General features: G+C 38.3%; 3 protein-coding genes across 4 annotated transcripts; 1 reads left to right on the top strand and 2 right to left on the bottom strand.

Annotated features, from left to right (window-relative positions):
* Positions 1 to 2430: 2430 nt before the first annotated feature.
* On the bottom strand, positions 2431 to 5287 carry LOC111806997 (protein trichome birefringence-like 14). Of its 2 annotated transcripts, none has more exons than XM_023692557.2 (5): positions 5099 to 5287; positions 4472 to 4697; positions 4071 to 4235; positions 3748 to 3943; positions 2431 to 3648 (listed from the first exon to the last, which is right to left on the bottom strand). In XM_023692557.2, the coding sequence occupies exons 2-5, from the start codon at positions 4626 to 4628 to the stop codon at positions 2817 to 2819; spliced, it is 1350 nt and encodes a 449-aa protein (XP_023548325.2). In that variant the 5' UTR covers positions 4629 to 4697; positions 5099 to 5287; the 3' UTR covers positions 2431 to 2816. The 2 variants fall into 2 exon arrangements, with proteins under 2 accessions (XP_023548325.2, XP_023548323.2); XM_023692555.2 differs by having other exon boundaries at positions 4071 to 4244; positions 5099 to 5280.
* A 608-nt stretch (positions 5288 to 5895) lies between these two features.
* UPM1 (urophorphyrin methylase 1) lies at positions 5896 to 8646 on the top strand. The gene is made up of 5 exons (XM_023692564.2): positions 5896 to 6676; positions 6762 to 6839; positions 6921 to 6990; positions 7542 to 7819; positions 8081 to 8646. The coding sequence occupies exons 1-5, from the start codon at positions 6128 to 6130 to the stop codon at positions 8225 to 8227; spliced, it is 1122 nt and encodes a 373-aa protein (XP_023548332.2). The 5' UTR covers positions 5896 to 6127; the 3' UTR covers positions 8228 to 8646.
* Positions 8612 to 12522, bottom strand: LOC111806999 (uncharacterized). The gene is given in 7 exon segments (XM_087128862.1): positions 8612 to 9382; positions 10160 to 10289; positions 10423 to 10506; positions 10940 to 10978; positions 10980 to 11145; positions 11318 to 11705; positions 12400 to 12522. Coding segments are annotated over 6 exon segments (1215 nt in total). The 5' UTR covers positions 11556 to 11705; positions 12400 to 12522; the 3' UTR covers positions 8612 to 8824.
* Between the last annotated feature and the right edge of the window lie 25 nt (positions 12523 to 12547).

Genomic DNA, 12547 nt, shown 5'->3' with positions numbered 1-12547 from the left:
CCCAACGAATTTTTATTAAATAATAAACCTATGTCATTTTTTTTTTGTTGGATTGGTTTAAGTTAGTCAGTACTTTATTTATTTATTTTTTAATAGAAGTAAAATATTATTTTATAAGAGATTTAATTATTTATCTTTAAATATTTAATTAAAATTTACCATTCAATTTTAATATATATTTAAAAAAAATTAATTCGTGGTTATTTTGTTCAATCTAATCTAATTTTAAGAAAATTCACGAACTAATCTAATCCATAAAATTATTATTTATATAAAATCAATTCAATTAAATAAGTTTAGAACTCAATCAAAATCTTACTAAATTTTTTTAATACCTCTAATTATTAATTTAAATTTCATCCAAACTAACCTTAGCCATACAAACATAATATATATACTTTCTATTAGAGTTCAAATCTATTATCCATCATAAATAAATAAAGTGGGGTCATACAAAAAAAAATAATAATAATAAATAAATAATTTTCCAATTAATTTAATTAAAAAAATTAAAAAAAAAAAGTCATTTTCGTCCATCAAAATCGACTATTTACGTTGGGGCCAAGAGAAGAAAGAAATTCCAAAACGTTTTTTAAGACGCGTTCTACCCATGAAAGCTACCACCTTCTCTGTTACAAAATCATAAATCTTCGAGGAAAGACTCTCACTTGATTCATATTTGACGTTACATTATTTCTTATAAATTTAGCAAATAAATAAAATTTGTCAAAATCTAAATATATTAATAAAATAATAAAATAATAATTCAAAATGGGTTTAGAAAATTATTAAAATATATTGATGTTAACTTTCTTATACTATAATAATATAAAATTTATTTACTGTAAAAAAAAATATTTAATTTTGTGTAAAATTTATAAAATAAAATAATACAACGAAGACTTTCGTGATTGTTTATGTGAAATATTTTTTTAGAGTAGGTAGATTTCCCTTTCACGAGAAAAAATCAAATTTTAAGCATTTTTTTTTTAAATTTATTTAAATTTCTTCTATTATATGATTAAATATTGGAAATCTTTTTTATATTAAATTACTAATTGCCATACGTGTCTTATAGATAATTTTGAATAAAATTATAGTCAACATTTTAATATACTTTACTTTAATTTGTATTATCTCGTTAAGAAAATGGTAATAATTTAATGATAATAAGGAAGTTGCTAACTAAATTCGTAGCATAGGAAGTATCGTAATTAGAACTAAGTAAATACACGTTTGTAAATCCGCTTTAACCTATTATGTATCACAGTCAACCTCACAATTTTAAAACACGTCTATTAGAGAGAGTTTTCCACACCCTTATAAAGAATGTTTCGTTCTTCTCCAACCGATGTGGGATCTCACAATCCACTCTATTGAGCCCAGCGACTTCACTGGCATATCACTTAGTATCTAACTCTGATACCATTTGTAATAGCCCAAGTTCACTGCTAGCAAATATTGTCCGATTTGACCTCTTACGTATCGTTGTCAGCCTCACGGTTTTAGGTTCCACACCCTTATAAAGATTACTTTGTTTCTCTCTCCAACTGATGTAAGATCTCACAATCCACCCCACTTGGGGCCAGTGACCTCTCTGGCACACCATCCAGTGTCTGACTCTGATACCGTTGACCGGACCCTCCTTTACGGTTAGGCACCCATGTGTAACAATCCACGCCAATCGCTAGTAAATATTGTCCGTTTTGACCAATTACGTATCGCCCGCTAGCAAAGGTGCGATACATTGTACTTACTCAACAAGGTGAATAAAAAGGTTGAAAAGGATAAAGGAAAGAGGTTGGCAAGATCTTTGCTTGTTCCCCAAACTCAACCTTTTGACCCTTCCAGTCTTTGCAGTCTTCTCAAAGTGGACTATAAATTCATCATATCTCCGTTTAATTTCTTTCCATCTCAAAAAATCTAAAGCAAAATCTTCCCTTCTCCTTTGATTTCTTAAAGCCCAAAGCGCAATAAGATGCCTTCTTCTCTCAAAGTCTCAGCTCTCCTGGGTTGCTTCCTTCCTTCTCTATCTTCAAAGGTCTCCCATGGTGAAGAACATTCAAACATGAAACACAAACAACAGCCCTCCAAACACAAACCAAAATCTGATTCACAGTCACCTCAAGCTCCTATAATCGTCTCTTATTTCCCAGTTTCTGCAAATCTGTCTCGCCTGTGATTTTCATTATCAACTCTGTTCTTGAATCGATTCATCGAAGCTGAAGAACATGAAGCTTTTCCTTGTGTTGGATCCATTGATTTTGATATTTTTGGCTTGTGGGTGTTTGTAGAACATGTTCTTCTAGTTCTTAGCTCTGTTCTTTTTTTCCTGTTCTTTTGGGATTGATTTGTTCCTATTTAGAGACTTATACATGTGACATTTTTATTTCCTGGTTTCTCTAATGGTTACACGATTAAAAACATATATGAACAAAAAAACATGCAACTAAGTGCTTAAAAAATTGTTCCAAATCGCCAACAGTGATCATTACTATTCAATCCCCAAACCATTCTCATAAGAAATCAGGATTCTCAATGATGCATATCAAAAGAAGAAGGAATAAGTAGAAAGCCTTACTTGGAGGGGTTTGCCTTTCATGGATCAGAGCAGCCATTGATGCAAACTTTTCACCACACATATTGTAACGACTCGAAATAGCTCGGCTTTTTCGCTTTCTCGAATACATGAACGAAGAACACGTAACATCCTTTCAATAGTACTTTCAGGCAGCCTATATGAAGTAGATTGATAGATTCTCAGCTACAACCATTACTAAGAATCTTGTATACTCTGAAAGCGCTGATATGCAAAACTATATCTGTGCAAGTAGCAGTTCATTCCATGTGTCTGGTATGCCAGGCAAGCACCAATGCAAGCAATCACTTGTGTTTAAGATTGCTCGACGGGTATAGCGTGACACGTGCCCTTCGTCGCGCAGCTGAGAGATGGCAGTTATGTCTAGGATCTTCACCTTGGTACCCTTTAAAGCACTTTCAACAACAATGTCACTAGATCCATCTTGGACAACCTCACTCCCACCAGACATAGGAATCATATTATCACAGGATCCTCCGGTGTTCCAATCCCCATTGAAGAAATGCCTTGGCGAAATTGTCCTAAAGAAAACTTTTAGATTACGTCGATGTCGGGGAAGTTGCAAGTCGAGCCATTTGGCAATGCTGTATACAGTCAAGTTCTTGGCCTTCCCCATATCCAAAGGCTTCTTTTCTTCCACTGGTTTTCCATCAACATACATCACCCACCTATTTGCTTCAAGTTTTCCCCTATTCCAATGGTGTCCTGTATTCAAAATCAACACATTGAACTCATGGAGGAACTTCCTCATGAAAGCTGGGGGTTGATCCAAATGCATTGCAATATTTGTTGCTGGATCTGTTCTATTAATAGGTTCTAGATCAGAGAGGCTGGCTGACCAGTAATATAGAATGGTGGTGTTCGTGTCTGGAAACCGATACACCCATCCGTCGGGTCGACGAGCCCCGGGAGCTTTAGCTAGACCATATTCCTTCCCCACGTCTTCGACTTCAGGGCTCTCTTCACCGCCAGTGAGCATACACATTAAAGATTGAAACTGCTGCCTACCTAATGAATCTCCTATAAATGCAAGTGTTTTGTTCTGCATTCTAAGAACCAAAATGGCAGTCAAATCTCTAGAACTAACAAGGTTTAAGCATACAATACACACAAGCATTTCGCTCATGGAGGGATAAAATCTCAAGTACCTTCTAAGGAATGATGAACGCTCAAACTCAGGCATGTAGCAATTTTCCGGTTGCCACCTATATCCTTCATAAGAAAAGTCCTTTCTTTTTGTTAGTCTACAGGCCCACATTATTGATAGCCATTGTTTGCATCCTAACCCGGAATACCATGGCCGCCTATTGTCTTCAACCCATCTACCTTTGGCGTAGTTGCAAACTGAAAGAGCAGCAATATCTTAGATACGAACTGGATATCATTTTTAAACAGATCAAAAGCTGAATTCAGTGTAAAACTACGAAGAACAAACACATATGTGCCTACACTTTGAGAATCTAAACTCTACCTTTGGAGATAGGAGTGGGCTTGGAGATAGAATCAGCATCAGAGTAGTCTGAACCTTTTCTTGGTTGTTCTTTTTCATCTCTATTATTACTTCTTTCCTTCATTTTGTCCTCTAACTTAGCCATTTCATCCTTTGGCGTAGTTAAGGAACTATTTGACACGCCCACTACATATTCTAAGCCATGATATAGAAAATTAATCAACAAACACAATGCTATGAACAATTAAGAGAAAACAAGACAGAGATAAATGAAAATCATTAAAGTTCATGACAATTAAGCATTCAAGTGAAGTTGCCAAAGAAAGAAGGCTTAGAATTCTACCATTTTCATCCCATTCTTAACATAGATTCACAAGAAACTTCTTAAATGGTAGAAAGAATATGATCAGTTGGGAAAATACCTGAAAGTGGTATCATATACTGCTGTCTTGTCAGTGGAAGAAAACTAGCAAAATAGCTTTTATCCCAACCCCATAACAATATGGTTGTAAACATAAGAACAACCATGGCAATGGAAAGATGTCCCCCCTTCACCCTGATGATGTTCCCCCCTTTCATCTCTTGCTTATATCACATGAATTGAAAATGTTCCCTCATTTGATAGACAACATATGCCTCTCTATACATCTGTGTCAACATAAGAAATTTTCAGACAAACCAGTAAACAAAAACACAACTCCATTTCCCTAAGTAACATTATGCAAGCAAATGAGCCATGGATTGCTGCTAAATGCCATTATAATAGCTAAGAAAAAGGTAACAGCCACATGGTTTTCTCAAACAGATATCAATTTGGTAAGTAGAAGCTAAGATCATCAGCTATGCAAAGCTAACTCGATCAAACAGAGTCCTGCAGAAACAGAGGCGCCACAATCGAGCATAACCCAAATGTGATTTCGCTCGATTGACACACCGATCGACACGACCCATTAGCAATTCTTGGAAAATAAGAAGAGGGTAAGGAAGCAAAAGCTAAAACAGTGGAGATTGCACTAAAAGAATCAGAATCAAACCAGAAAATCACGCACCCAAATGAGGGAAACTGGGAGATTCAGATACTGACGCTGTTTCTTAGGAGAAATTCTGAGGCATTTTCGATTTTCAGAGAGAACTACAGAGCTCTCCTCTCAAAATCATTAGATCCGAAGTAATAAAGGTTCAGAGACGACGATGGTGAGACAAAAGAGAGATTTCAGAGAGCACCCTTGGAAGTTTTCACAAATGACTAAAATACCCCTTACTTTTTCCACGTGGCGTATTCTGATTGTTTGTGACCCTATCCGGTGGGGGGTTAGCTCGATGTTCGAGGTCGAGCTTTTATTCCTCATGTAAAATTGTCTCATTATTGAATGTGTGAATAAATAATAAAATAATATAAAAAAAATAAATCTAAGTTAAATTAAAAGTTTATGCGTTTATATTTATTTCATCCATAAAATTTCAATATATTTTTTAATTTATAGTTCTAATCTATTTTAACTAACAAATAAATAAAAAATTTAAATTAAAACTTATATTTAATAAAACAATTAATTATTATATTAGGCAACAAAATCGTGGATATTCCGAAAAGTCAACGCTCGTAAATCACGCGGCTATACTTTTCGCGAGATGATCGTGAGCTCATTTACTTGATAATAATCATGGGCCAGCCCATTATAACGGATAGGATTACTGGACCACGAGGCCCAATTCAGCTACGGCCCAATTCAGCTACGGCCCATATAACGAAGAGAGTTGCGCATTTATTTGCTATTTCAAAAGAAAAAGGCAGAAAAAATCCTCAAAGTTTCCAATTCAGCTGTGAAATTCATGGCAGCTGATAGACAGTCCCAGGGATTTCAATTTGGTCTCTCGCACATCTCAAAAGGCCACTCCTTGTCTCCTTCCCCTTTTCCTTCATTTTTGTTTAGGCAGGCCGCCGCCACTCCTTTCCTTTTGCCTTCTCATCTTCCTCAAAGTCCATGTGTTAGAGCCGTAGAGCCACAGGCTTCCTCTCATTTATCCCATATTTATTCCCCTTTCGGACATCGCCTTTTCCCACTTTCTCCTTCGCCATGGCTCGTGTTTGCGACCTACAGTCTCTTTCATCGCTATTTGCGTCTCGCCCAACAATACCCAGATCCTCAAATTTCAAACCCATTTGTTCTTTTCACTGCTCTTCTTCTTCTTCTTCTTCTTCTTCTTCGCCATTTACCGAGAAACATTCCGTGAAGAGATACCAAAGAGACGATTGGCTGTACAAGAACCAAGCGGATGAAAGTTCTGTTGCTTCATCGTGTTCTATTCCGTCTGATTCTGAGTCTATACGGCAGAATGACATTGCCTTGCAGCTGCCGGAGCTGAAGAAATTGCTGCAGGTGCTGAGGGAAAAGAGGGCAAGTAGTGGTTGCGATGATGGGAAATGTGGGCCGGGGAATGTGTTTTTGGTGGGGACTGGCCCTGGAGATCCTGAGCTTTTGACATTGAAGGCGGTGAAAGTGATTCAGAGTGCTGATTTGCTTTTGTATGATCGATTGGTTTCTAATGATGTGTTGGATTTGGTGGGTTCTGATGCTAGGCTTCTCTATGTGGGGAAGACGGCTGGTTTCCATAGCAGAACCCAGGTGAGCTTTTTCTTCTGAAAATCTCTACTTAATATGGGTTTGGTTTGGCCTTTTTGAGATTGTTGCTGAATGGGTATTTGTTTAGGAGGAGATTCATGAGTTACTTCTGAACTTTGCTGAAGCTGGAGCTACAGTTGTGAGGCTTAAAGGAGGAGACCCTCTTGTAAGTGTGCATTTCGAATGGCTCATTCAAATGATTTTTAGTGATGCATCCTGAAAATTCTGTTGTTTGTATTCCTTTTAGGTGTTTGGAAGGGGTGGGGAGGAGATGGATTTCTTGCAACAGCAAGGGATTCAAGTCAAAATTGTTCCTGGTAAGTGCATTTCTGAATTCTGTTCTTCAGTCCCTTCAGAAGTGGATGGACCATATTAGGTTAGAATGTAACACCTGTTTGGGATGGCTAAAGTCGTAGGGAAGGCACTCGTAGGTCCTTGCTCCCAGCGAGGCTACGTTCTAACACATCGACGTAGAGCATTTCTATGAGATCCCACATTGGTGGGGAGGGGAACGAAGCATTCTTTATAAGGATGTCTCCCTAGCATATACGTTTATAACCTTGAGGGGGAGCTCGAAAGGGAAAGCCTAAAGAGAATAACATCGGTTAGCGGTACCTATTTTCTGTTCTTGACTCCTTCCAAACGAAGAGAATGGAGTGATATTAAGTTATGTGGAATAGAACCAGGAGTAAGAAATTAGGTAAGATGGGCTCGAGTACCTGAGGACGATTTGGTTACAAGGTCTCTTGAATTCGCTTCGTGCTCGTAATCAATCATTGAACTGTCATTAACATATCACATTCTGATTGCCAATGCACCACCAGTTTAAGGAAACTACTCTTAAGAGTAACCTTTGTTTCCCTTGCAGGGATAACTGCGGCTTCGGGTATAGCTGCTGAATTGGGAATTCCTTTGACACACAGGGGCGTTGCGACAAGTGTCAGGTTCCTCACTGGTCACTCGAGACAGGGTGGAACGGATCCTCTATTTGTGGCAGAGAATGCAGCTGATCCAGATTCAACTCTGGTGGTATACATGGGTCTATCAACTCTTCCATCTCTGGCCCTTAAGTTGATGCATCATGGTCTGCCCCCTGATACCCCAGCTGCTGCCATTGAACGAGGGACAACACCCCAACAAAGAATAGTAAGCACAATTCTCTGCTGCCTTCAACTTTTGTTCTGAGTTGGGTAGGGTTCAACCAAACACTCTTAACGTGTCGGTTCGTTACCATTCTAGCAAATCTACTTAAACCAGGAGATCTCTCTGCGTTGAGCTACTTTTTCAGTGACATCTGGATCTAGACTTTAATATCAAGGGGGCAGGGCATACTTTCACTTAAGTCTTTTCATTTCATCTTGGTCGTGCCTTGAACAAATCTTGCTTGGATCTATTACATTTGTGCAGGTTTTTGCAGAACTGAAGGATCTTGCAGATGAAATCAAAGCAGCAGAGTTGGTTTCACCTACTTTGATTATAATTGGAAAAGTGGTTTCTCTCTCACCACATTGGTCACTTTCCTCCAAAGAAGCCTCCAGTTTGGTGGAGGCTTAACTGAGTTAAAAGTGTCTACAAAAGGTTACAGGAATAGTTCTTCATTCTGTCGCTTAAAAAGCTCTGGACGTCGAGTTTTTCCACAAGATCTTGTCGATTTTGTGGAGAAAAACATTGAAACCATGACAGAGCAGAAAAAGAAGAATAGGGGACTCGTCTTTCTGTTCTGCATTTTATTGGTCTGCCCATTGCCTTCAAATGGCTGGACTCGGGTTTTCTGCGAAGGACGGGAGTGATGCAGTGGTTTTCCTCCTCGGATGCTACTACCGGAGCACGATGAGCAGCATCTCCTCATACCATTTCTTGCATTGATTGAAATAGAACCTCCAAACTTCAATTTTTTCTTAGTTCATGTTCATGAGGCCTCTGGTGCAATGAGATTACTTTATCACCAACCAATGTATTGTAGAATTGTCTTTTATCTTGAGTAGAACTTCTACAAATAACAAAGAAATACAGACTACGAACGGCAAGCTCGTAAATATTGTAGAACTTCACCTCAAATATGACCTCATAGTTCCTGCAGTCTGGATTTGTGAATAATAAGGTTTCACTCCAAATGTCATTAAAAAAAACATATATACGATATTCTAATCACTACTCCATAATCTCTCCTTCCTCCAGTTCTTCAACTCCCTTGGAAAAGTCTCCTTCCCAATCAAGAAAATCATCTGGATTGATTTGTGCCATGATATTTGAGTAAGTATCTATCAGATCTTGCTCAAAATCAAACTCCAATCCTTTCGAAACCGCTATCTCCTCGGCCTAGGAGCTTGAATTCGGGCCATTCCCAAACTCATGCTTCCCCATCAAATCTGTGAAGTAATTATGCAGGTTTTGGGAGTCGACTTCTCGACGTGGGCTTGAAGTTGATACTTTCAACAGATCAAGAACACGAGGATTGCAGGAATTGTCGTCATCTTCTATTTCTTCCACCCTGAAGGAAACACCTTCATGACTAGCAGGATCATTTTTTTCAGTATTGGTATCTTCTGGATTATGACTCGTTGGTTTGGCAGTTTTAACTACTTGGAAGTTGGGAGTTTGAGAGGGTAGAACAACATATATAACAGGGTATTCCACAAAAACCAAATTGTAAAATAGTTCTCTTATTGGCAATCTCGAGTCCAGCTCATGGAAAGGCGATGTAGCTCCCTATATACATAATAAACAAGGCAAGTTAAAGGAAGCCCTTGGAAATTTAATTCTTCCAAGCAAATAGCTGCCATACAATCTGTCTTTAAGGAGTACTTGAATAAGTGAATCGACTAAATCGTTCTAATTCCAAGCTCAAACATGACACTAATCCTTTTCTTTTATATAAAAAAAGAGACTACATGGATTTCTACCTTGTAGTTACAAAATAATGACAGGCAAATGACAAGTTGGCTGAAGCATAGAAGTGCACCATATATCCCCTGGTGCATGAGCAATGCACTAGCTATGTAACAGCCCAAGCTCACCGCTAGAAGATATTGTCCGCTTTGACCCGTTACATATCACTATCAACCTTAGTTTTAAAAGGCGTCTTTTAGGGAGAGGTTCTCACACCCTTATAAGGAATGCTTCGTTCTCCTCTTCAACCAATGTGGAATCTCACAATTCTCCTCTCCAACCGATATGGGACCTCACAATCCACCCCCCTTGAGGACCTAGCGTCCTCGCTGGCACACCGCTCGGTGTCTGGCTCTGATACCATTTGTAACTGTCCAAGCTCACCACTAACAGATATAGTCTGTTTTGTCCCCTTACGTATTGTTGTCAGCCTCACGTTTTTAAAACATGTCTTTTAGGGAGAGGTTTCCACACCCTTATAAGGAATGTTTCATTCTCCTATCCAATCGATGTCGGATCTCACAAGATGCCACTAATTGACTATGAACATCAAATATGAAATACTTGAGAAACAACCCAAAGGAATTGAAATATAACCTTGGGGTATGCACGGACAAAAAATTTGAGGCTATCCAGCTGCTCACAGAACTTCTGAAGTTGATTTTTCCACGGACTTGGCTGTAGATGGTTTTCAAGAATGGTAGAAAGCTTCGAGTTTTCATTAACTCTGCAGAAAAAGGAAATATTTTCAAAGCATTTCATTAGTCAGACCCAATCACTTGCCATGAATTTGGAGGAAACAACCAAAATAAAACAATAATAAATCATCCTTCCAATGGCGTGGGAAAAAAAAAACTCACCCATCGTCAACTAAAACAATATCTGTAGAGTTAAACCGCCATTCCATTGTCCAGAAGATTGTTTTTTCCCGGTAAACAAAGAAACTTCGTTTATCAAGCAACAATTTCAGAAAAGAAAAGGTAATCACGACTCTCCACGGAGATATAATATTGTTCACATTGAGCATAAGCTCTCGTGACTTTGCTTTTGGATTCCCCAAAAGGGCTCATACCAGCGGATATGTATTCCTTATAAACCCATGATCAATTCCTTGATTAGCCAAGGTGGGACTCTCTCCCAATGATCTTGTGAGATCTCACAATCCCACATTGGTTGAAGAGGAGAACGAAATACCCTTTATAAGGATATGGAAACATTTTTCTAGCAGACGCGTTTTAAAGCCTTGAGGGGAAGCCCGAAAGGGAAAGCCAAAAGAAAACAATATCTGCTAGCGATGGACTTGGGGCGTTACAAATCCTCGACACATGTGATGACACAACTTTCTAGGTAACGCATGGATAATAAGGAGAAGATAACCTCTTGTCATATCGAGTTTGATTGTTTTCCCTTTTCGATTCCTGTAGGGAGAAACATGATTTTTGTTCTCCTACTTGAAGCAGCAGTGCGCAAACTTTTAAGATGAAATGGTAGGCGAAAGTAAGCATGAGTATAAGGGCACAATTTCTTTCTGAATCTTTGAGCTGATTCAGCCATTCTTTTCACTTCCTCCAGCAAATTATAATCTACATATCGTAAAAACAACCATTATATCCATTCTTAGAGACGCAAGAACACAGCTATGGCGAATCCAATCAAATTACAAAGCTAAACAATTCCAGAACCACTAACGCAAAATCAGTAGTAATTGAAACATTCAAAACCAGTGAGATGAGTCGAGGGAGGGAGTTCAAGTACCAGAAAGAAGGATAGAATCGTTAAACTGAGAAAGCGGGACGAGTTGGATGTGCTTCCTCTTGCCAGTACAGCCACTGTGCCTCTTGTGAGCATTGACGCAGTTGAGGCTACAAGAGCGCAATGAGCAAGCGGGGCACTTGTACTTGGATGGCTTCGATTTACACTCTTCGCAGAGTGATGATCCTCCTTCGCGATTGGAGCTTGTGGAAGCTGACACAGTTGCATCTCCTTCGGCCATCTTGGACACTGGAACGAGCGCCGGTTCTGAATTTCACCGGCGACGATGACTAGGTTTCGTAATTTGAATTCGTATAATTTCGTTTGCGCATCAAAACTTGTTTCAAGGGTTTAAAATAGTTCTTCAATCTCTAAAATTTCCTTTATTTCTCTGTAAAATCCAAAGAAAAATCAAAATAAAATAATTAAATTTCTTTTATAGTTATAATGAGCTAAGAAAAAATTTATTTGAAAACCATGTTAGAAATTTATATATATTTTTTAAAATGTTTATAAATGAGATAATTCTTCATTTTTTATCTCTCCCGTCCCCTTATCTTACTTATGTCTTGACTTCTCTTCAATACCTATTTGTGTGGTTGTGTGTTAGATGATGCACTGTTCTCTTCACTTACATTATCCCACTCGTCTACGCCCTCGTGTGATCGGATGAGCACCAAAGTCGCTTCTTTTGTTGTAACGTGAGGGTCACAACCTATTCCATTTATATAAGATTGTGACATCCTGCCTCATTTAAACTAGTTATCATCCTCGACGACTTACTTAGAGGCACAATCACTCCTTGGATTGTGACACTCGCCCCTATGCTTAATCTCGAAATTAGAAAAAATCATACGTGAAATATTAGTTTTATTCCTATATTAATGTATTTTATTTGTTTACAAAAAATTAAAATAAATTAGTAATGTTCTTTTATTATTATTATTATTATTTAGACAAAATAGTTGAGAAATAGCCTGTTTTATATATAAATAATTATATAAAAAAAAAAAAAAAAAAAAAAACCCTATTCCCTCTATCGATCATGCGAGGAAGAATAAGGTGAAGCAAGCGAAGAGTCCGACCGTGAATGTTGAAGAAACCGGGCCAATGTCGAAGCAAAGGGACCGGCGTCGAAGGATGTCGAGTACCCATAGCCGGCGGTGCCTTGCGCTGTCGGAGACCAAAATCATGGTCGCAGCAAGAAGCCGAAGCGGTCGGACGAAAACCCCT

The sequence above is a fragment of the Cucurbita pepo genome, chromosome 12 (genome assembly GCF_057944985.1).
Source record: "Cucurbita pepo subsp. pepo isolate OVF chromosome 12, ASM5794498v1, whole genome shotgun sequence".
Lineage (NCBI taxonomy): Eukaryota > Viridiplantae > Streptophyta > Magnoliopsida > Cucurbitales > Cucurbitaceae > Cucurbita > Cucurbita pepo.
This window is presented reverse-complemented; position numbering and strand designations above follow the sequence as displayed.

Coding starts and splice junctions, on each gene's coding strand:
- UPM1 (XM_023692564.2), top strand. CDS start 6,128: ATGGCTCGTGTTTGCGACCTACAGTCTCTTTCATCGCTATTTGCGTCT. Junction 6,677..6,761: donor GTTTCCATAGCAGAACCCAG/GTGAGCTTTTTC, acceptor GTATTTGTTTAG/GAGGAGATTCATGAGTTACT. Junction 6,840..6,920: donor TTAAAGGAGGAGACCCTCTT/GTAAGTGTGCAT, acceptor TATTCCTTTTAG/GTGTTTGGAAGGGGTGGGGA.
- LOC111806997 (XM_023692555.2), bottom strand. CDS start 4,628: ATGAAAGGGGGGAACATCATCAGGGTGAAGGGGGGACATCTTTCCATT. Junction 4,245..4,471: donor GTATATGATACCACTTTCAG/GTATTTTCCCAA, acceptor ATCATGGCTTAG/AATATGTAGTGGGCGTGTCA. Junction 3,649..3,747: donor CGTTCATCATTCCTTAGAAG/GTACTTGAGATT, acceptor TTTGGTTCTTAG/AATGCAGAACAAAACACTTG.